We start from the raw sequence: 21650 nt of genomic DNA on the forward strand, positions 1-21650 counted from the left end.
GCATTCAATTACCCAACAACATCCATATTTAATACAACAAGCTCAATAAATGTTCAGGTGATAATATCCAGCACTGTACTTGTTTGAGAAAATTGGTTACTTAATAGCAAATCTGAAAGATAGTCATATTAAATGTATGTTTGGGTTAAAGACAATTAAAACATCAAGAGGCTTATGACAACATGAAATGAACAGCTCAAATCCACATGCAGTTCTGTAACCTTGGATATGTTGGAGACATTTAGCATGTCATTTATGGATCACTACTATAATTGCTTTTGCATCTTACTAAGATTTCTTCAAAATGTTTTGACAGAAATTCCCACTTTTTATTTTAGTAGTAATTTGAGACGCTGACTTACTTTCTAAATGACATTTGCATCATCAAAAGTTATAGATATAGATAGCTATAGATCGAGACCTCAGCTAAATAAGCCCATTCTTGTAGCACTGAAAGGAGGCACCCCTTCATCCTGCTTTGAAATTATCAGAAAAATTTAAAGGAATCCTGGAGTGTTAGGAACAGCATGTTACCTTAACAAGGTAAAAAGGATCACAAACGATAAGAGACTTTTCAAGAAAGACGAAGAGTTTGGATGTCAACAACTTTTAAACGTATTAGGAAAAAACAAAACTATATTAGGAGACACAGAGAACACCACCACCACTGTTCTTGGTAAAATTTCATGTGACAAAGAGACATACAGGGGTGAGATAATTTGGCCGGCTGAGAAGTGTCACAACAAACTTGGAACTCAATGTCAGCAAGACCAATGAATTGGTTGTACACTTCAGGAAGAGGAAGTCAGGAAACACACATCAGTCCCCACTGAAGGGTCAGAAGTGGTGATAAAGTATGTAAAGGGTTAACACAGTCAGTTAAACATAGCAGGCTGTTTTTCTGAAAGAAACCACTGATGATCATCAGAAGTGCTATTTAATGCTGAGCAATATTTCTTCTCGAAGTTAGCCAGTGTTTCAGGGTCCTTGTTCTTGTGCAATCATGCGCAGAGATAAGACAGCTCCAGTCTGTTTTGTGTATGTGAGCAATTATGCCTATTCTATAATTTGTCTTTCGGGACTATCATGTAGTAGGTAAGTTTGGCTCCAGCCTGTCTTGTGTGGGGGTATCTGAACAACTATATCCATTCTGTAAGGGGAATTATGAGTTAGTTGGTGGACTGGGCAGGAACAGTCACAGATATCAGAGGATCTATCCTGGGCCCAATAGAATGATGCCATCATCAAGGCATGCCAACAACCTGACTTTGTTAGGAGTTCAAGGAGATTTTATGTTACCAGAGTCCTACAAAGTTCTAGAGAAGTACTGTGGAAAGCATTAACAGGTTGCATCATAGCCTGGTGTTGGCCAGACAGAACTACAGTCAACAAATAAGTGAACAGGAATGAGGTAAAGGCAGTGGAAACAGACAAAGCAAAAGTCTGTGCTCTTGCCATGCGGTTACAGGAATGGAGTCAGCCATTTTATGAGACTGTCCTTGCATCCACCATTTTGTGAACTGGTTCTTGCTCAGAGATGGTTATTCAGCAATTGAACTCAATGCTTTCTGCTGATGTGCTAAACCTGCGACCACTCTCAGACAAGAAGTTTTTATTATGTAAAATGGCAGACTTGCAGAAGGGACAACCTGTTCTCTTTTTGGGCCCAGTATTCATCTAACTCAGATGGGCTAGTTTGAACCAGTGATGGAAAGAACAAACGGAATTATCCAGGGACAAGGTAGGAGGAACAAGCCATGAAACAATTCTGCTTGCAGCCTTGGACCACATTCAACGAGAAGCTTACACAAGTCAGTCAGGTGAACTTGAGGCACTACAATTGAAACACAAGAGTTAGTTGGATAAGGAAAAGAATTGGAATGGACTATTTCAGGGGCACAGATAGCAACAACTTTGTGGAGACCAACCGTCACTGAAGCAGATGGCCCCACATTAGAAATGTGGAGATTACAACAGGATCAGTATTACATTGCTTCAGTATTCACTCGGGAAAAGGACCTTGGCAATGGTGGGGATGACTTATAGTAGACTGAAACACTTGATCATATACACATTAAGAGGATGTATTGGAGCTTTTGAAAAGCATTGTTCAGTAAGTCACCAGGACTGGACAAGATATACCCCAGGCTACTGTGGGAAGCAAGGGAGGAGATTGCTGGACCTCTGGTGATGGTTTTTGCATCATCTATAGGAACGGGAGAAGTACCAGAGTATTGGAAGGTTACAAATGTTGATCTCTTATTCAAGAAAGGGAGTAGTGATAAAGCAGGAAATTATACACCTTACTTCAGTGGTGGGCAAGTTGTTGGTAAAGATCGTGAGAGGCAGGATTTATGAGCATTTGGAGAGGCAATCTGATTAGGGTTAGTCAGAATGGCTTCATCAAAGGCAGATCCTGCCTCGCAAGCCTAACTGAATTCTTTGAGGATGTAACATTGATGAAGGTGTACTGGATTTCAGTAAGGCATTTGATAAGGTTCCCCATGCAAGGCTCATTCAGAAAGTAAAGAAGCACGGGATCCAAGGAGACCTCGCTTTGTGGATCGGGACTTGGCTTGTCCACAGAGGGCAAAGAGTGGTTGTAGATGGGTCGTATTCTGCATGGAGGTTGGCGACCAGTGGTGTTCAGCAGGATCTGTTCTGGGAACCACCCCCCCCCCCCCCCCCCACCCTACACACCCCTCTGCAATTTTTATAAATGACCTGGAAGTAGAAGGGTGGGTTAGTAATTTTGCTGATGACACAAAGGTCGGGGATGTTGTGGATAGTCCAGAGGGTTGTCAGAGGTTACAACACGACATTGATAGGATGCAGAACTGGGCTGAGAAATGGCAGATGGAGTTCAACCCAGGTAAGTGTGAGGTGGTTCATTTTGGTAGAGCACATATGATGGCAGAATATAGTATTAATGGTAAGACTCTTTGCAGTGTGGAAGATCAGTGGGATCTTGGGGTCTGAGTCTATTGGACACTCAAAGTTGCTGCACAGGTTGACTTTGTGGTTAAGAAGGCATACAGTGCATTGGCCTTCATCAACTGTGGGATTGAGTTTAAGAGCCAAGAGATAATGTTACAGCTATATAGGACCCTGGTCAGACCCCACTGTGCTCAGTTCTGGTCACCTCACTACCGGAAGGATGTGGAAACTATAGAAAGGGTGGAGAGGAGATTTACAAGGATATTGCCTGGATTGGAGAGAATGCCTTATGAGAACTTGGCCTTTTCCCCTTGGAGCAACGGAGGATGAAAGGTGACCTGATAGAGGTCTATAAGATGATGAGAGGAATTGATTGCGTAGATAGCCAGAGGCTTCTTCCCAGAGCTGAGATGGCTGTTACGAGGGGCAGTTTTAGGCTGCTTGGAAGTAGGGTCAGAGGGGATATCAGGGGGCAAGTTTTTCCACACAGATGGTAAGTGCGTGGTGGAAACTGATACTATAGGGTCTTTAAGAGACACTTAGATAGGTTCTTGCTTAGAAAAATAGAGGGCTATGCGGTTGGGTAATTCTAGGGAGTTTCCAGAGTAGGTTACGTAGTCAGCACAACATTGTGGGCTGAACAGCTTGTAACATGCTGTAGATTTCTCTGTTCTATCAAGAAGAACACCGGCCAGTGCAGACTTTTTCCTGGGTCTTATTCTTCTATCTACTTGGAGCCACAGATGAGAGCTGCTTGGATGCAACTGTAGCCACACGCCTGTAAACCGCCTTGACAGGTGCGCTAAACCAAATGAGCGCAGCTGGTGGGCCTCATACCCCAGTGAGATAGGGACACGCCAGTCCTAGTTTGTGAAGGCAGCTTTGGTGGACGGGGCAGATGAGATCTACAGTGAGATCCAAAGGCCAGGATGGTCATTCTGCAACGCTTCACGGAGCGTGAAGGGCATGACAAGGACATGGTCATCTACCGCAACCAAGGAAGACCTTTGACGACCGACTATTCATGCAACTGGACTTGGACTTCTGAGGCCAGGAAAGTGGAAATGCCCCACTGCAATAGCTTACAACTTTAAAAATTTTCCTGCACAGGTCTCCTGTCATTGCTAGATCTGACAGACAACCACTGCCTTTTCTATTCTTTGACTGGTCATGGAGGTTCGGAGAAAGCAAGTGGGTGTGCACACAGATATTTAGTTTGTAATTTCACATGTTTGTTAGTTCAGACATTGGGAAATACAGATTCTTTGTGCTTAGCTGATCATTACTGTTGAAGATTAATACTTATTATATTGGTATGGAGGCCCCAATGCACAGGATAGCAAAAATCCATGGAGGGTTCAAGACTGAGCCAGCACTGTCACAGGCACCACTTCCCCACCATTACAGACATCTTCAGAAGACGATACCTCAGCAAGGCAGCATCCATCAATGAGGACCCTCACCATCTGGGGCATGCCCTCTTCTCGTTACTGCCACCAGGCGGGCACAGAAGACTCATACTCAATGATTCAGAAACAGCTTCTTTCTCTCCACTATTAGAATTCTGAATGGTGCATGAACCCATGACCAATAACTCGTTATTTTTTTAGAACACTATTAACTTTGCAATTTATAGTAATTTTTCACTCCGCACTGTACAGCTACTGGAAAACAAATTTCACCTCATACAAGTCAGATAATAAACCTGACACTGAAATGGACATAGATGAAGACAAGTAGAATTTGATCACCTCTAAAATTTGCAATATTTAAAGAGATTTTCATTTAAAGTCTTTTTCTCTTTGTTAACTGGCAGTTTTTCAACCTAAAATTAGGTTAACACCATTCATCAAGTTTTAACATTCAATCAATCACAACTAACAACAGTGGAGCGTGAAAGCTTAATGCTCGGCCAAAACTTTTCAAACATTCCTTACCCCCCCATGTCCCCAGCACTTCTGCATAAATGACATGCATGACACTTTAATTTATTCAAAAATATCTTCAGCAAGACCAAAAGTTATTAATTTCTACTCCTCCCCCCTCAAATCCCCTTACTCAATTCTTCAGATAAATACAAACCTTCAACAGTTAACGAACTCATCTTTGATTCCAAGAAGTCAAACAAGGTGCTTGGTGCAGATGGTCTGGCACCTGCTACATCTTCATCATCTTCAGACCTTGACCTCCCTCTACCTCTTCCTCTCCCTAATAAAAATTGTAAGTATGCCAATTAAAACATTAAAATGTGCACATGGATTAAGCATAAACATATTGAAAAATCAACATTGTATTTGAAAAACTCACTGAGGTGCAAGACTGCTAGTAAGTTTCATAGAAAACTATTGCCTTCAATGGCAAAGTGAGTAAAAGCAGCTACCTAGTTCAGAATTTGGTCAGCATCTCAAATACAGGTGGTCCCCGTTTTTCTGAACGTTCGCTTTACGACAGCTCACTGTTACAAAAGACCTACCTGTTTTCGCTAACCAAAGGGGATTTTCGCTTTTACGAAAAAAGGATGCCCACTTTATACTCGCTTACCCCAAGAAAGACTACCATGACCCTGAAGCTTTGTACGGGCAGTTATGTGTGCATGTGTGTACACGCGTGGGTGCGTGCGTGCAGATTTTTTTTCTCCAAATCGATTTTGGCTCGCTCTTCCTGATTCTGATAAATGAAACTACACTGTACATACAATATTTCTACTTTATATAAGCTGTATATTTATCATATACTTCCTGCTTTTACTACATGCTCGTGTTATTTTAGGTTTTGTGTGTTATTTGGTATGATTTGGTAGGTTATTTTTTGGGTCTGTGAACACTCAAAAATTTTTCCCATATAAATTATGGTAACTGCTTCTTCGCTTTACGACATTTCAGCTTACAAACGGTTTCATAGAAACTCTCAACCTTCGAATAACGGGGGAAACCTGTAACCAGTTCCTTTCTCTGCTCCATCTCCAGATGTGACAGCCACAACATGAATGTCTTGCACTTCTACAGATGAAGAATGTGATAAACTTTACAGTCTACACCTCAGGTCACACAGATTCCTATCACCTGCACTCACTGTCCGTCCTGTACTATTTTTCGAAGGTGTAAAATTTAATCACATTTTAATTTTCTAATTTCTTCTTTTTTTTTTCAAGTTAACTCTTCCAAAACTCAAAATCTGCTCATGTTTACCCTTGAATTTCATGAAACATTCATTTCAATACATGTTCAATGATAATAACATGTTGAACGCCCTGGCAAGGAACTCTGTGCTGAGACTTAGGTTTCCAGCAAAAAATTCCCAGTCCAGCAATTTACCAACATATAAAGAATCATAAAAATTTGACCTTTTGAGGCAACAGCAAACTATGTGGATAAACACACACATCTTAACAGGCATTCATCATAAAACACAAAACTACACAAGACAATGAGGAACCTTCATGGACCAAACAGTATGATTACATTACATAAACATTAAACTCATTGTTTGTTTACATATAATCCAAGTGAAAGCATATACAAGAAGTCTTCATCTATATTTTTTAATTTGGTGTCTCAGAACACCAAGTCATTAATCAGAAAATGTCCAAAAACACACAATCCAACTGTGAGCATTTATTAATTTTACCTACATTCAGATCATCCTTGCAATTTAATAACAAAGATGTATAACAAGTCATCGCCCTCAAATACACATGAACTGTCACCTATCCTCACATTTAACTTGCATTATCAATAGCTAATAGTTGAGCTTTGCATTCGACTTACTCATGCAATAGCAGTAAACTGATTTAAGTTTACATTTACCTCAATTTTGCTTGCTTTCATGCAACTTTTAGGATTATCTACTGGAGACCTTCCATAAGTATTAAGGATCAAAACCATTTCCAAAAGTTCTATAATCCACATCTCCCTGCTGTTAATGGTCAACTACTGCTTTCCCTTCTATTACTTAAAAAGTCATTTTTACAGTTGAATCATTTAAAATCTTCTGATATTCACCCTGAATTTCTTTTCTAATGAATTAAATTTTGTGAATATTTGTTTGTATTCAATATTTACTATGTGAAGTTACTGCATTTACCAGTCTTACTTAACTCCTCATCACACAAAAAAAATCACGTTGCCAGTATGCACTAGAGAACTTAAATTTTCGTATTAGGATTCATGTCTCAGAAATCAGAAATCAAAGTCTAAAATGCTTGTTTGAACAAAGCTCTTTCAAAATTTAAGCAGTTTTAACCTACTTAGACATTAATAATTTGATGAGAACCAAAACACCAAACTTAATCCAATTACTTCTCTTCAGTGAAGGAATATGTTGAACGCAGAGATCACAAAAGAACCTGGACGCAAGATAACACATATTCCACAATTAAACCACTTCAGCAGTCATTTCACCTACTTACCTTTAAAGATGCAAGTTTCTAGAGAAGTGCTGAAAGTTAACACTTAGCAGCTTTTTCCAATTTCCTAACTTCTCAGCCCTAATATATCTTAAGTCGCTGTGTACAATTTATCCATTACATGTTCAGAAATCCATTTTATACCAATTGTTAAGAATGTAGCAGGTTTTTCACTGAAATATTGAAATTCAAAGAGAACACCAGCCTTTACCAGAAAGTATGGATAATATATAATTTTAGATAAAATCTGCTCATTAGATTCTAATTTTAGTAATTTGTAAAATATTTAACATTTAAAATATAATCATATCCAAACTTGGAACTTGTATCCTGGTATTTTGTTTTAAATGACTTGTAACATGTTCAGCATTCTTGACTACCCTTTTCCTATAAATTGTTGTTACAGTTCATAAACCAGTAATCTTTCTACTCCCAGATTAAAAGCAAATACTCAAGGTGCAATGAAATCGCAAACTGAATTTGATCTTCATTTCATCACAGAATGGAAATATGGCCTTCAGACTGCCAACTGCATCAACAACCCACTTACTCCAATCCTGCATTTATTTACTTATAAATCACTCCACATCCTTATCAAATTGTCTCATATTCTACCACTCACCTGCACACAAGGGGCAATTAAAAGTAGTTTAATTGGAATGACAGGAAACTAGAGCAACCTCAAACAGGCCCATGAAGAATGCACAATCTCTATACTGACAGCACCCAAAGTCAGGCATCGTAATGAAGCACTTCCACTAGCTGTGCCATGGTGCCACCAATTTTTAACAGTTTCAGATTAAAATAAAGGATGTACATTAAGTGCAAAAGCAGAAACAACACAAGCAAAAAAAATTAAATACTCCTAGCAATTCAATCAGTAATAAAAATTGCCTGGTGATTAATTGTGCTGTACACCATGATTCTCTGAAAATCACAGTTGACAATCAAAGATTGTAAAAGGTAAATATTAGAAGAGCTAGGAAACTATCCGAAATACCAATGATTATTAGGCATTGACAGTAGATCCAACCATATGCAGCTGCATTGAAGAAATAGTTTAAAAAATTAAAGAATATAATAAATGCTCAATTTTATGGTGGGGATTCAGAAATTAAGGAAATTTGAGTCAAACTATAAACATACAATTTGTTTGATCTTACCTCTCACAGGGTTATGCACAGGGGGTTGTGTTTTGCTGCTGTTGAGAAGAAAATTCAATGCATTTTCCAAACTACTGCTGTGCTCCATCAAAGCTTGTCTTGCTTCCTCCTTGCTGAAACCCATCTCAATTATGTGCTGCAAAGCTCGCTCATCAACCTGTGATAGAGAAGACATTAAATGATATAAAATTACTGTACTTCTACTACTGTTCAATAAATGCAACTCCACTGTACTGCTTTTTAATTACTTAGCACATTTGATGGATGTTTATTAAAAACAAAGCTTTTAATCACTTTTAGAAAAGTAATTCAAGTTGTTAAAGCTGAAGATTAAGATACAAGCATACTATGCCTTCAGAAACCTTAACTACCAGGCAACCTAATTCCATCAGACAAAACAGGAAATGCTTCATACTAGTACATCTAGAAATTCTATCTAATTTCTCGAAATGAAAACAAACTCAAATTCAAATCAATAGACCTGTCAACTATTTATTCATTTCCACAGATGCTGCCTGACCTGCTGAGTCCCTCCAGCATTGTGTTGCAACACATCTCAGATGCTAAGCTATTCCATGCACAAAATAATTTAGTTTCTGAAAATGCTGATCCACTCATCCCTTAAACTCTGTAAAACTGCTTCTCTCATTCAAACAGTAACAACCTTTAATCATTCCAAGTGACAAAGAAAACTATCTGAAATACCAATGATCATTAGGCATTTTCAAAATAATCAAAGTCAATTACCTTCAGAAACCATATTAGCTTGCATATTCATGTAACCTGAATCCTTTCAAATTGCGTAGGCATCCAAAAGAATTTGCAATATTTTCAACAAATCAATCTTCGAACAAAATTGTGTTTAATTGGGCATTTTAAAATTTCTTGCAATGAATGACATTTCAAAGATTTCCAATATGCACATCTAGAACTAAAATAGAACTCTGATAATATTCGTAATTCACGATGCATTATTCAGATTCAGTATGGAGTAGGTCCTTCCAGCCGCACTGCCCAGCAACCTTGCCGAATCACGGCAATTTACAATGACAAATTAACTTACCAACCAGTACCTCTTTGGACTGTGGGAGGAAACTCACACTATCATGGGGAGAACACATAAACTCCTTACAGACAGCAGCAATGTCTATTCCCCACTGTGGTCTCTTACCTCTCCGTACCTGCCAATCATCTCTGGTGCCCCTCCTCCCTCCATTTATTGTTTGGTTTTCTTGCCTCAATCAGATTCCTTTCTCTCCAGCCCTCTACCTCTCGTACCTACCCAGCTTTTCACCCATCACTTCTTCCCTTCCCCCACCTTTTTATTTTGGCATCTCCTTCCTTTCCAGTCCGGCAGAAGGGTCTCAGCCTGAAACATTGACTGATTATTTTCATGGATGCTGTCTGACCTGCTGAAAAATCGAGGCAACATACACAAAATGCTGGAGTAACTCAGCAGCACAAGCAGCATCTATAGGAAAGAGTAAACAGCCAACATTTCAAGCCAAGACCCTTCAAAAAAGTAGATCAAGCAAAAAGGTGGGGGGGGGGGGGGGGGAGGCAGAATGAACCCAACAGACTCAAGTCCACTTTGGCAGGACAAAAGCAAAGAAAGCTGCACATAGTCTTATTTATTTAGAGATATGATGCAGAACAGGCCCTTCCAGCTGAATGAACCCCACCTTCCAGCAACCCACCTACTTAACCGTACCCTCATCACAGGACAATTAACAATGACCAATTAACCTCCTAACCAATACACATTTCAACTATGGGAGGAAATCAGAGCATCCAGAGGAAACCCACATGCTCTCAGAAAGAACACGTGAACTCTCTTTTTAAGGCTGATTTATATTTGTGCATACAGGCTACGCCGCAGCCTGCGCCGTAACCGATTTTCACTTCTGCAAGCATGCGTTGGTGTGTGCCAAAACGCTAGTTGGCAGTGGGGTTTCTATGCCACTGCGTTGAGTTTCTTCGTGATCGACATGGATGAGGAACTGCATTGCAAACATTTTTGCATGTCGGCAGGTAGATTTGATGATTTGGTTCATCTATTTCGTATTGGTGTACACATAGCCTACAAACATGGCGGAGAAGAAGCAACCGGAAATGTGTAGGAGGAAATGCGATGCTACCAAGCATACCAATCACAGTTGCTGTGGTTTGCATCGCCCCGACACGAGTAACTTTTCTGGAGAGGCGCACATCACCCTATGGCGTAGAGTACAGCATATGGTACGTGATACCTATGGCGTAGATGCAACGCACAAGTATAAATTAGCCTGCAGAGTTGTAATAGCACCATGCTAACTGTGGTCACCCAGAGATGAAATTATAGGTATCCAAGAAGCAGATCTATCTGGCTGTCCCAGTGCAAGCTGGTATTCAGACAAGGCAATTGATAAAACTAATGGTCCACAATACAGAAAGTAGGGAGTTATTCTTCAGCTATATGAGCATTGATATGATGATATCAAGAGCAATGTATAACATTGGTTGTCTCAGCAGTCCAGATTAATGCAGTGTGGAAAGGTGTTAATCCTTTGGAAATAATTCACATTTGTTTTGACTGACACATGAAAAAGGCAGTTTTTCTGAGGAATGATTAGACAGGTTAAGCTCGTATCAGCTGGAGTTTTGAAGACTGAGGGAGAGCTTAGATGAAATAAGATCGTGAGTCACGGATGTTTCCTTGAAATATGGACTACTGTTTAAAAATAAGACAAATGAGGGAGAAGGTCTTAAGTTCCATCAAATATTTTTTAAAAGAGGTGATCTTTTAATAAGCAAAGGAACAGATGGGCACAAGGATAGGCATGACATTTTCTTGAAAATTTCTACGGTCCAGCATAAGATGTTTTCAAAATCCTTACATAAATAAAAACCTATGCAAATACCCTTTGATAAATGCCTCAAACAAATCTCTGGTTTCCAGATACATGCACGTTATTAAGGAATAGAATAAACATATGAACAAATACCACATACAATTTCTAAATAGCAGATATAAAAATACATATCTTATTTGCTGAAGAATACATTTATGCCTTTGATGTTTTATCTCAATTCAGATTAATATGGAGGAATATCAATTCCTCAATCATGATGCAAAACTTTAAACTATTTTCTTGGTCATATTTAAACCAATGCAATTAGTGCATGCACAGTCTTGAATAAACTTTCAGCATAAGATAACTTCCTGCCCTGAATGCCCTTGTGCTACCATTTCTAGGTATATAGTGCCACTGATGGGAAAGAAACCAGAAACAATAGGATTCCAAGAATATAACCATACCAAATGCTTGTTGGCTTGTCCATCACAATTGTCCCAATTTCAGCTCAAGTTAAAAGATATTAGTGAGAAGGATAAAGATTTTGTATGAGCAATCAAGGCTCATTCCCTGAATCAATACCAGGTAGTTCTTCGGTTTCAATATTACTCACAGTTTCGAATTGTTATGTGACCTACAAGACAGTTAGGATTATCACTGTCACAGATCTTCTATTAAATAGGAATATAATAACTCCTTCTCCAAAACATTACTGAATCCATTTTTTTTAAAACCAAACCTTTCAAAACTTAGCATTTCTATTTCTTCTCCAAAATCATTTAATGGGCTGAATTAAAAATTGGGACACACTTCTCCAGCTTACCATCCATTAATGTAAATATATACTTCTTTTCATTTATTCACAGATTGCAGACTCACTGTCCAGACCATTAAATGCCCAATGGCAATTGGCCTTTAGTCACAGGATTTGCTAGACCGTTTCAGAATGTACTTGAAGTCTAGCCTGGAAGACTAGCACACATTCAGGGTGCCAGATTTTTGCGGATCTGGAGACTGGTTGACTGAGGCATCGCAGGAGAACACAGAACTTCGGGAGTAGCGGGTTAGCTGCTGTGGGCAGTGTGTCCAGAGACCTGAGCCTTTCTGGAGCCGAGTCTCTGGGCACAGAGCTTGGAAAAAGTGATGCAACAGACTTCTAACATCATAAATCACTGAGGTCTTTGTTACATCTCCCCGCTCACTGGGAAACAGGGACATCTCTTTTTCCCTTATTAGGGAGAGAGCGCGAGTCTGTGATATGTCGAGTTACTGAGCAAATGAGTATCTTTGGGGTACTGAAAGTCTATGTCTTTATTGATGCTTGAGTGCTTGATGGGGGCACCGATGCTTTCTTGCTAGTGGGGGGGAGGGAGGGTCGTTGTCTTGCTGCTCCTTGTACGTGGAAGGGGGAGCTGAGGCGGGGCTTTGTGGTTCCAACATAGAACTGTCATTCATTCTTTGGGGCACTCCTCTGTTTTTGTGGATGTTTGTGAAGAAAAAGAATTTCAGGATGTGCATTGTATATGTTTCTGACATTAAATTGAAACCTATTGAAATGTTAGGTCCTTCGTTCAGAGATACACTTCATTCAGGACAAACAATTTCATGATTTTCTAGCATGGAGTTTGGTATCGGTCTTCAGCCAGCAGAACAGGGTAGTACCAAGTTCAAAAAAGTGATTTCATAATTTGTTGAAATCCCACCTCTTTAGAGGCATGCAAAAATATTTTAGGAGGCAAACAATTAATACTTAAAACAAAAACTAAAATTTTGTATAACTTTTACATGAAAAAAAATGAAACCTAAAGCCTTACCAATTCTCGATATACTCCTTCAGGTTTCCCATCCACTCTTTGATTTCTTTCCTCTCTGTTCTTCTGAAAGGTATCCTTGCTTCTGTTACCAACACCACTTGAGTTTAAATTGCTCCGGGCATTGCTCCCACCACCAAATGTCTTTGCCTTGATTACAACACAAGGGAATTAGTTTGCAAAAGTCCTCTTCTCTTGACCATACTTCAATGTAGATTTGAGAAAGTTCTTAAGTGCAAATTCTTAAAAATGCCACTTGAAATTTTGACCATTAGTTCTATGCTGCATAATTTCAACCGGTAAAATGAAGCAATAAAGAGCATAGATCAAAAAGATGGTCTCAAAGGTATTCCATGCTCAAACTAAGTGAATCTTAATCAAGTATTTCTGAAACAATTGAAACTACCTAATTTGCTGAGTGTAATTTACTAAAATATTTTTATTTCAATGATGGGTTCCAAAACTCCAAAGACCACTTCTAGAATACAAAGTCACAATATGACAAGCAGAACTCATGCTTTTGCCCCACTGCCACCAGCAAACCCCTTTTCCAAAGGAGTTCTATTTCTACTGCTGAATGCATTGGAGGACCAGGTCTGGTGCTATCACGATAGTATTTTTAAAGAATGCTTTAAACAAAACAGGCACAGGCACAATGGGTTACCGGATTCTTTGAAATACATTCTCAGTAAAAAGCTTTTTCCCAATTTTACTTGCTTGGTGTGAAGTTGCAATACTCAAAAGTCAAACAGACAGTGCAATGTATGCTGGTTACAAGGTGGATCACAGGGAAATTAATCCAGCTTTCTCTTCTACTGGAGTTGGAAATATTGCCCTCAAGAAATGTAAACTAAAATCTTACTAAAACAAAAAGCACACGAAGCTGCTTTTTTTTCTTCAGTATTTTTTTTACCCAGAATAACTTAGGTTGTTGCCTTTAGAATTTGCTTCTACCTCAAGGATTTTTTGTTACAACTGAGCTATTTCTAATAATAACCAAAAGGCAAAGCAACTTAGATATACATAAGGAATGATGGAGATGTTGAAAAGTACATATTGGACATCCGAAATATAAAAAAAATAAGTTTTTGTGGAGAGAAAAAGTCAATATTTTGCACTGATGAACTTGCACATGTGGCATCCTCTATATTGGCAAGACCAAGAATAGAAAAAACAAGTGATTTGTAGAACACCTGTGCTGTTTGCAGTGGATGTCCTGAGCTCCCTGTTCCATGCCATTTCAATTCCTCTTCCTCTTCCCATTCCCACACTTACACCTCTATCCTCAGCCTTTTCCACTGCCAAGGTGAAGCCAAATGCAAATTAAACCTCTTATTTTGAGCCTGTGTTGTCCACAATCCATGTTCAGATCATTGCATTTTCCATTCTCAATTTACCTCCTGTGCAGCCCATCCTCACCCCAACTCCAAAACAACTTCTCGTCTTTTTTGTTCATTTTCCCAAACTCCTGTTCCAAACAGCCATCAACCACTTCCACACCCCTCCACCTTCTACCTATACATTTCATCCACCATATTCCTTTCCACACCACCCTCTCCCCCAAATCTGGTTCCATCCATCAACTCTCCCTTAATGATTCCCATTATCACCTTGCATGCATCTCAACTTCTAGCTTTAGCCTTTGTATCAGTGCCTTCACCTTCTAGCTCGACTCCATCTTGTCTGTTATATCTATCTACTTGTCACTGTTGTCCAGCTCTATCCCACCCTTCCTCTCTCATACCACCCATCATTATTCACCTTTTCTTATCCTTCCATCACCTATCACCCACCTCATCCCTCCACTTTACTCGTTCCACTGGCCTTCCTCCCTTTCTAAACTCAATCCTGATGTCATGGTCATGACCTGAAATAATAACAATCCTACCCCACCACAGATGCTACTTGATACGTTAAATTACTCCAGCAGTGTTGTTCAGCTTTGAACTTTCATCAATTCTTATGTAAGGTTACTGATACAGATGCTGCCTGAATTCTGATTCCAGTATTATGCAAAAGGCCATGATGTGAGAATGATAGAATAAAACAATGAGGTAGCATTGGATCAAGAGACAAGGAATATCTCATTGTACAGCTTTTGTACAGTTTAAAAGTGTATTTTTCTTGAATGATCCTTGAAACTGGTATTAATTGCAAATCTGGCTCTTTCAGTTGGGGGAAAAGAAAGTGTTCATAGATAAGGGAAAATCTGCACATGGTAGAAATCCAAGCAACACACACAAAATGCTGGAGGAAGCAGACAACATCTATGGAAAACAGTACAGCTGACATTTCGGGCCGAGACCCTTCAGCAGGACTGGGAAAAAAGGTGAGGAGTAGATTTAAAAGGTGGGAGGAGGGGAGTGAGAAACATAAGGTGATAGGTGAAACCTGGAGGGGGAGGGATGAAGTAAAGACCTGGGAAGTTGATTGGTGAAAGAGATTTGGGGCTGAAGAAGAGGGGGAATCTAATAAGAAAGGACAGAAGGCCATTGAAGAAGGAAAAGGGAAGGAGGAGCACCACAGGAAGCAATGGGCAGGCAAAGAGACAAGTTGAGAGGGGGAAACACGGAATGGGAAATGGTTAAAGGGTGGGGGGGGGGGGGGTGGCAAAACCTGGTTTGAAAAATTAATATTCATGCCATTAGGTTGGAGGCTACCTAGACGGAATACAAGGTGTTGTTCTCCAACCTGAGTGTGGTTGCATTACAACAGTGGAGACGGCCATGAACTGACATGTTGAAATGGAATGGAACTGAAATTAAAATGGATGGCCACTGGAAGATCACACTTCTTCTGGCGGAGCGTAGATGCTCGGCGAAGTGATCTCCCAATCTACATCAGGTCTCATCGTTATACAAGAGGCCACACCGGGAGCACTGGACACAGTGTATGACCCCAGCAGACTCACAGGTGAAGTGCCGCCTCACCTTGAAGGACTACTTGGGGCCCTGAATGGTAGTGAGGGAGGTTGTGTAGAGGCAGGTGTGGCACTTGTTCTGCTTGCAAGGACAAGTGCCAGGATGGAGATCAGTTGGGGGGTGGGGGGGGGGAATGAATTGACAAGGAAGTCACAACGATCCCTGCGGAAAGGGGGGTTGAGAGAAACAGGGAAAGATGTACTTGGTGGTGAGATCCCGTTGCAGGTGGTGAAAGTTCCAGAGAATTATGTACTGGACGCAGAGGCTGGTGGAGGGGGTAAGATGAGGACAAGAGGAACCCTATCCCTGGTAGGCTGGCGGGAGGATGTGAAATGGAAGAGATGCAGTTGAGGGCAGTGTTAATGGTGGAGGAAGGGAAGCCCCTTTCTTTGAAAACGGAGGACATCTCCTTTGTTCTGGAATGAGAAACCTCATTCTGAGAGCACATGAAGGAGTTGAGAGAAGAGGATGGTGTTTTGACAAGTAACAGAGTAGGTAGAGGTATAGTCCAGGTAGCTGTGAGCACTTCTGGGTTTATAATGAACATCATTAAATAAGCTGTCTCCAGAGATAGAGACAAAGAGATTGAGAAAGGGGATGGAGGTGTCACAAATAGACCAAATTTGAGGGCAGGGTGGAAATTGTTCATAACTTGTTTAACATGACTGGACACACTGGCTAGAATAGAAATACTAAATAGACAGCCTTCAAAACTCTGGTTTGAGCCCCAAACAACTTTCAGCTCCTGATCCACTAAGGTATCAGTGCATATTAGCAAATACCGACATCTCTCCCAACTGCACCCATGTTTATCAGTAATTCTGCCTTCATTCCATCATTCCTCTACTTGTACCTTTTTCTCTCCCTGGCTTCCATCAAGTCATCCAGTACATCATTCTTGACCTCCTCTTACCACATCCATCTGTTTCAGTGCTATCGACCTCTCCATATTCTCTTCTGCTTTCCTTCTTCACTCATTTCCTATCACTGGGTCAAAAGAAGCTGATACGGTGCTGAAATTTACAAACAGAGGCTGCAATACTGCGGGCATCAACAATGACTCAAGTAGATTTAATCATAATAACCAGATACAGCCACAAACAAAATCACTATTTGGCATTCAAAGAACCAACAGATAATCAAAACAACTGTCTGGTTTATCCATCTTTGTTTCCGATAACTGTGGCAGTGAGGAAGAGGAAGAGGAGATAGAAACCAAAGTACTTGTCTACAGAGGACCACGAACGTAGATCACCAAAACTCTGGTGTAGACAAGTGGGATCAAAAGCAAGACCAGATCAGCAACCTACTGGCTAAGAAAGAGATGGGATAAGTGAAAAATGCTGGAAAACAACTAGAAAGTCTGGATGTAAAATCTCAAACAGGTCAAGGAATAAAATAGGCTGTGAAGAACTCCGCATACATAACCAAATTGGACTACGTACCATTTGACTGGCAAGGAAAGTGAATGGGTATGCTGAAAAACCATGAGGAGGACATCTCAATACCTCTCCAGAGTAATTTCAATCTGCGCAAAATCAAGTTCAACTCCCCAAAGTCAGTGCTGTGATCTTCAATTTATACCCTAATGCTCTATTTTAGATACCTTCTCAGATAGCCTCTCAACAAAGCTAAGATTGCTTGTGAGAGGAACAGGGAATCAGAAAAGGCATCTTTAAAATTTTAGAAGCCCTTCCACCTGAAATCATAAATATCTTAACCAGCCATAGGATATTATCATCAAGAGTTTTACATAGTACCTCTTTATTCTTGCTAATTTCTGCAATAGCAGCAGTCCTTTGCTTTTCAAATTCATCACCACCCACAGTTTTATTTGTACTAGCAACTTGCAGAGTTTTCCTTTTATCAAGATCTCTGCTATCAACTTGATCACGAGACATGCATTTCTGTAAAAAAGATACAATGCAAGATTACATCTTAATCAACAGATCAACAGACTACTTACTAATATAAAATTAATACCATCAATTGTTCAAAATAAAACAAATAATGAGTCGATCAGACCCATTTCTGAACGAATGCTTCAAACAGACGACTATTGAAAATGGGATACAAAATGTCACGCTTCCATGTTATCCCCACATAATGATGGGGAGCAGCAATCAAAAGCTTGGGGTCATGCAGTATTTGCAGATGCACTGAAATGCGAGTTATTTATATTTGATCTTTTTATCAGTTAACATTTAGCAACCTACATGAGCAACAAATTTGAGTTTCAAGTACAACTGGAGCATTGTTTCACCTCAAAAAGTCAGACTTTGTAAAGTAGTTGTTAGAAGCAAACAAGTCAAAAGACTATTTGCCACAGGTAACCACCAACTCAACAACCATTACTAATAAAACAAATTGACCAGAATTTGCTAAACACAAAATTATATATCTGCCGAAATTCATTATACAGAATAGTTTTACTTACAAGATACTATATAAATGCGAGGACTTCGCCTTCAAAAATGATCAACTGAAAAATAAAGCATAATTTAGTCATACCTGTCCAAATGGGACAAAAGGAGGTGGTCCGCCTTCAGCTCCAATATTACTTCTATTGTATTTTGCTAAACTCTAGGTGGAAAAAAAGAGATTATTGTTGCTTTTCAAATAAATAATGAAAACAAAGTTATAGCTAATTTTCTTTTGACAAATTAAATCCAAAATTTAAGAGGCAAAAAATGGACGGCTGAACAGAGAATTAAAATATTTCTAAATATAAAACTGAACGCAAAGTCACAGCTTGTTAATTTGCAGTTTAAAATGCTGAAGCATTGAAAAACTATTTTAATTGATTTGCCTATAAACGGCAAGAGAGAATGTTTTTACATTTTAGTGTGATAAACTACTGACAGTTGCAATTAACTCCTTCAGCTCAATGTTGAGAAAGACAAGATCCATGTGAGAATCATGGCACAAACTAGGATCCAGTAGATTTTTACTCAAATGTTACTTTGTTAATTCTTCAGCAAATAAAACGTGACTGTTCCAAATAAAGGTGCAACACTTACTCGGCAACAGCTACAGTTTTATTGGCATGTATTACTTTCAATTTACCACTTGATAATTATTCCTCAGAGGAAAAAAAATGACAAAACTGAACAACTTCAATCTTCATTGACAATGTACAATTTCATTAAATTATTGGTCCCATTTTTAACTTTTTTTGGCACAGAAACTAAGAATTGCTGAAAGTAGGAACATTAATGTTACTTCACCCTTTGCAGTTTCCATTTTTCAATCAGTTGATCGACGTCACCACCAAGTACAAGAACGTTCGTGTCGTGCAACAACAGAAATCCATTTCTCATTTTAATCGTTCCACATAGTCTTACTTTTGTTCCAGGTGGGGTATTGAGGCTACCAGGAAACAATTTAGCAATAATATTAGACAAGAAATCAGATTTAGTTTTAAAATTTTAAGAACCATTTCAATAATTGGCTCTGTAATGTTAACATATTAATAGCAGGAAAGTGCTTTTTATTATGTCATCATTAGCAGTGTTTCTTACTTCCATTTTTACTAATTGCACAATGTGATCTTAAGCATATAATTAGAAGTATTGCAGTATATGCAGTGCCAGTAAGTAATAGAAACAAATTTAAAATCAATGCGGGCATACTACAATGCAGTCAATTCAAACATATATTGACAAAACATCACGATAGTAACAAAAGATAAAATGAATGTCTTTCCTAAAAGAAAGGTGTACAGCGAAATTTCAAGAAAATGTACCTATCCCAATTAGAACAACCAAGAACAAATAGTAAGGAGATTTTCACAGTACAACCTCCATCACTAATGACATCCAATAGTTTGCTGCCATCATGCAATACACTGCTTTCTCAACACTTCAGACTCTGAGAAACTACTTGTATCAGCAGCAGCCATCCAACAATTAAAATTGTAAAGAACTTAACCCATAAGCTAGCCAGCTCACAAAGTGCAAGGATTAAACACACTTTTAATCTAGTTATATCTAAAGTTCTCAGAACAATTTTGTAATTTGATTTTGTAGTCTCATGATTCAGAGCTACCACACCACATTTTACTTACAAATTTGGAGATTATCCAAGTTTATTACCCTTCAATGTCAAGTTTTATTCACAAAATGTTTACAATACCCTCTGACAACTCTCATTTTATTCTTGACACACTAATATTTAAAATACACTTCCAACTCCAATTCAGTGACAATCCTACAATCAGATGGATTAAATAAAATCCAAATTTTAACTACATTAGTTATTTGCATGGAGACAATGAAAACAAAATGAACACGAAGGTGGCAAGATAATTTCTTCTGACAATGAAGTATCACCATCAGTGCCAGCTTACTGTAAGTGTTCTCATGTAATGGAAGAGAAACAAGTCTTCTCTTGCTCTTCATAGGGTTAAGAAAAGGAATTTGGATCAAAAGTCATTAGCCTGAAACAAACTCTTTTACATCCCCTCGAGAGTTGCTGCCTGATCCAATGCACATCACTAGCATTTTCTATCTTGATGACAAAAAGTCTATTCAATCTATAGCAAATAAAGTGTGCATGTGGGGGAAAAAGATTCGAGATGTAATTTGAACTTGCTTTAATCTCCTCCACATGACATTTATGTTTTCCATTTTTTTTAAAGTTAAATAGTTATCCCAAATTATCAAATATACTACTAAATGTACATAACCTGAACATTAAGAATACTTGGTTATGTTCACAGAAACAAAAAGTCCAAATGTAATCAGTGCTAAGAGGGTTTGTTATCAAGATGCAGAACTGTCAGCATTCCTACATGATACGATGTGAACCTTCACCCTTATGGCAGCTGTATGCTATACCACAAATAATCTGTCTGAGGGTTCAGCCCTTCACTGGTGCTCTCGCATCAATGGAAGTCAAAGGAATCTTATCACCATATTGCCTGGTGGGAAGTAAGCGATCCAGGCAAACTGCAGAGGCTGCATGCAAGGGGCAATCTTGGCCAGTAGCACAGCTGTGAGTTGAGATTCATGCAGACTGGCACGGCAAATAGTGCACTGCAGACAAGCAACCACTACTCCATAGTATTGCTAGACACCCAGAATCCAATGGCCTCCATCAGCACCTCATGCCGCATATACCAGAAACTGCTATCTTCTGTTCTGTCTGGGTGGACATCTCTTTCCAGCAGAGATTTTGGTACAATAACAAGGTTAAAAGCAGGCATTTTAAGTATTGTAATTTGATTGTAACATCTGCTCTACTTTCCCACTTATGCTGGAGTAATCTTCAACTCCCTTGCTTATCGAGAATCGAACTCCAGTGAAGTAAAATCTGAAAGATCTGGAAGATTTTACTTCCATTGCTCTTCAAGGAACTGCGTTCCAAATGGCCCCCACAAAAAAGAAATTCTACTTCTGTCCGAAATAGGTGCCACACTATTTTTAAACACTGACCTCTTACTTCTAAATTCTCCCACAAGAGAAAATATCCTCCCCACATCAACTTTATCAAGACCCAACAGGATTTTATACATTGTAATCAAGTCTATTGCTCTTCTCAATTTCAGTAGATACAGGACAGGCCTGTCCAACCTTTTC

The 21650-nt window shown here is 39.2% G+C and overlaps 1 protein-coding gene across 4 annotated transcripts in view; it reads right to left on the bottom strand.

The window, feature by feature from the left end:
• tdrd3 (tudor domain containing 3) overlaps positions 1-21650 on the bottom strand; it is an 86402-nt gene that overhangs the window by 24748 nt on the left and 40004 nt on the right. For all 4 annotated transcript variants that reach the window (XR_009511228.1, XM_059964733.1, XM_059964735.1 and 1 more), the window contains 6 exons: positions 19299-19440; positions 18583-18654; positions 17832-17978; positions 13154-13300; positions 8506-8662; positions 5020-5145 (listed from right to left, as the gene is read on the bottom strand). Coding sequence is in view for 3 of the 4 variants with exons in the window: in XM_059964733.1 (XP_059820716.1) it covers positions 5020-5145; positions 8506-8662; positions 13154-13300; positions 17832-17978; positions 18583-18654; positions 19299-19440 (791 nt within the window). In the remaining variant the exon portion in view is untranslated. The remainder of the gene's footprint in view (positions 1-5019; positions 5146-8505; positions 8663-13153; positions 13301-17831; positions 17979-18582; positions 18655-19298; positions 19441-21650) is intronic.

Source organism: Hypanus sabinus, chromosome 3, assembly GCF_030144855.1.
Source record: "Hypanus sabinus isolate sHypSab1 chromosome 3, sHypSab1.hap1, whole genome shotgun sequence".
NCBI lineage: Eukaryota > Metazoa > Chordata > Chondrichthyes > Myliobatiformes > Dasyatidae > Hypanus > Hypanus sabinus.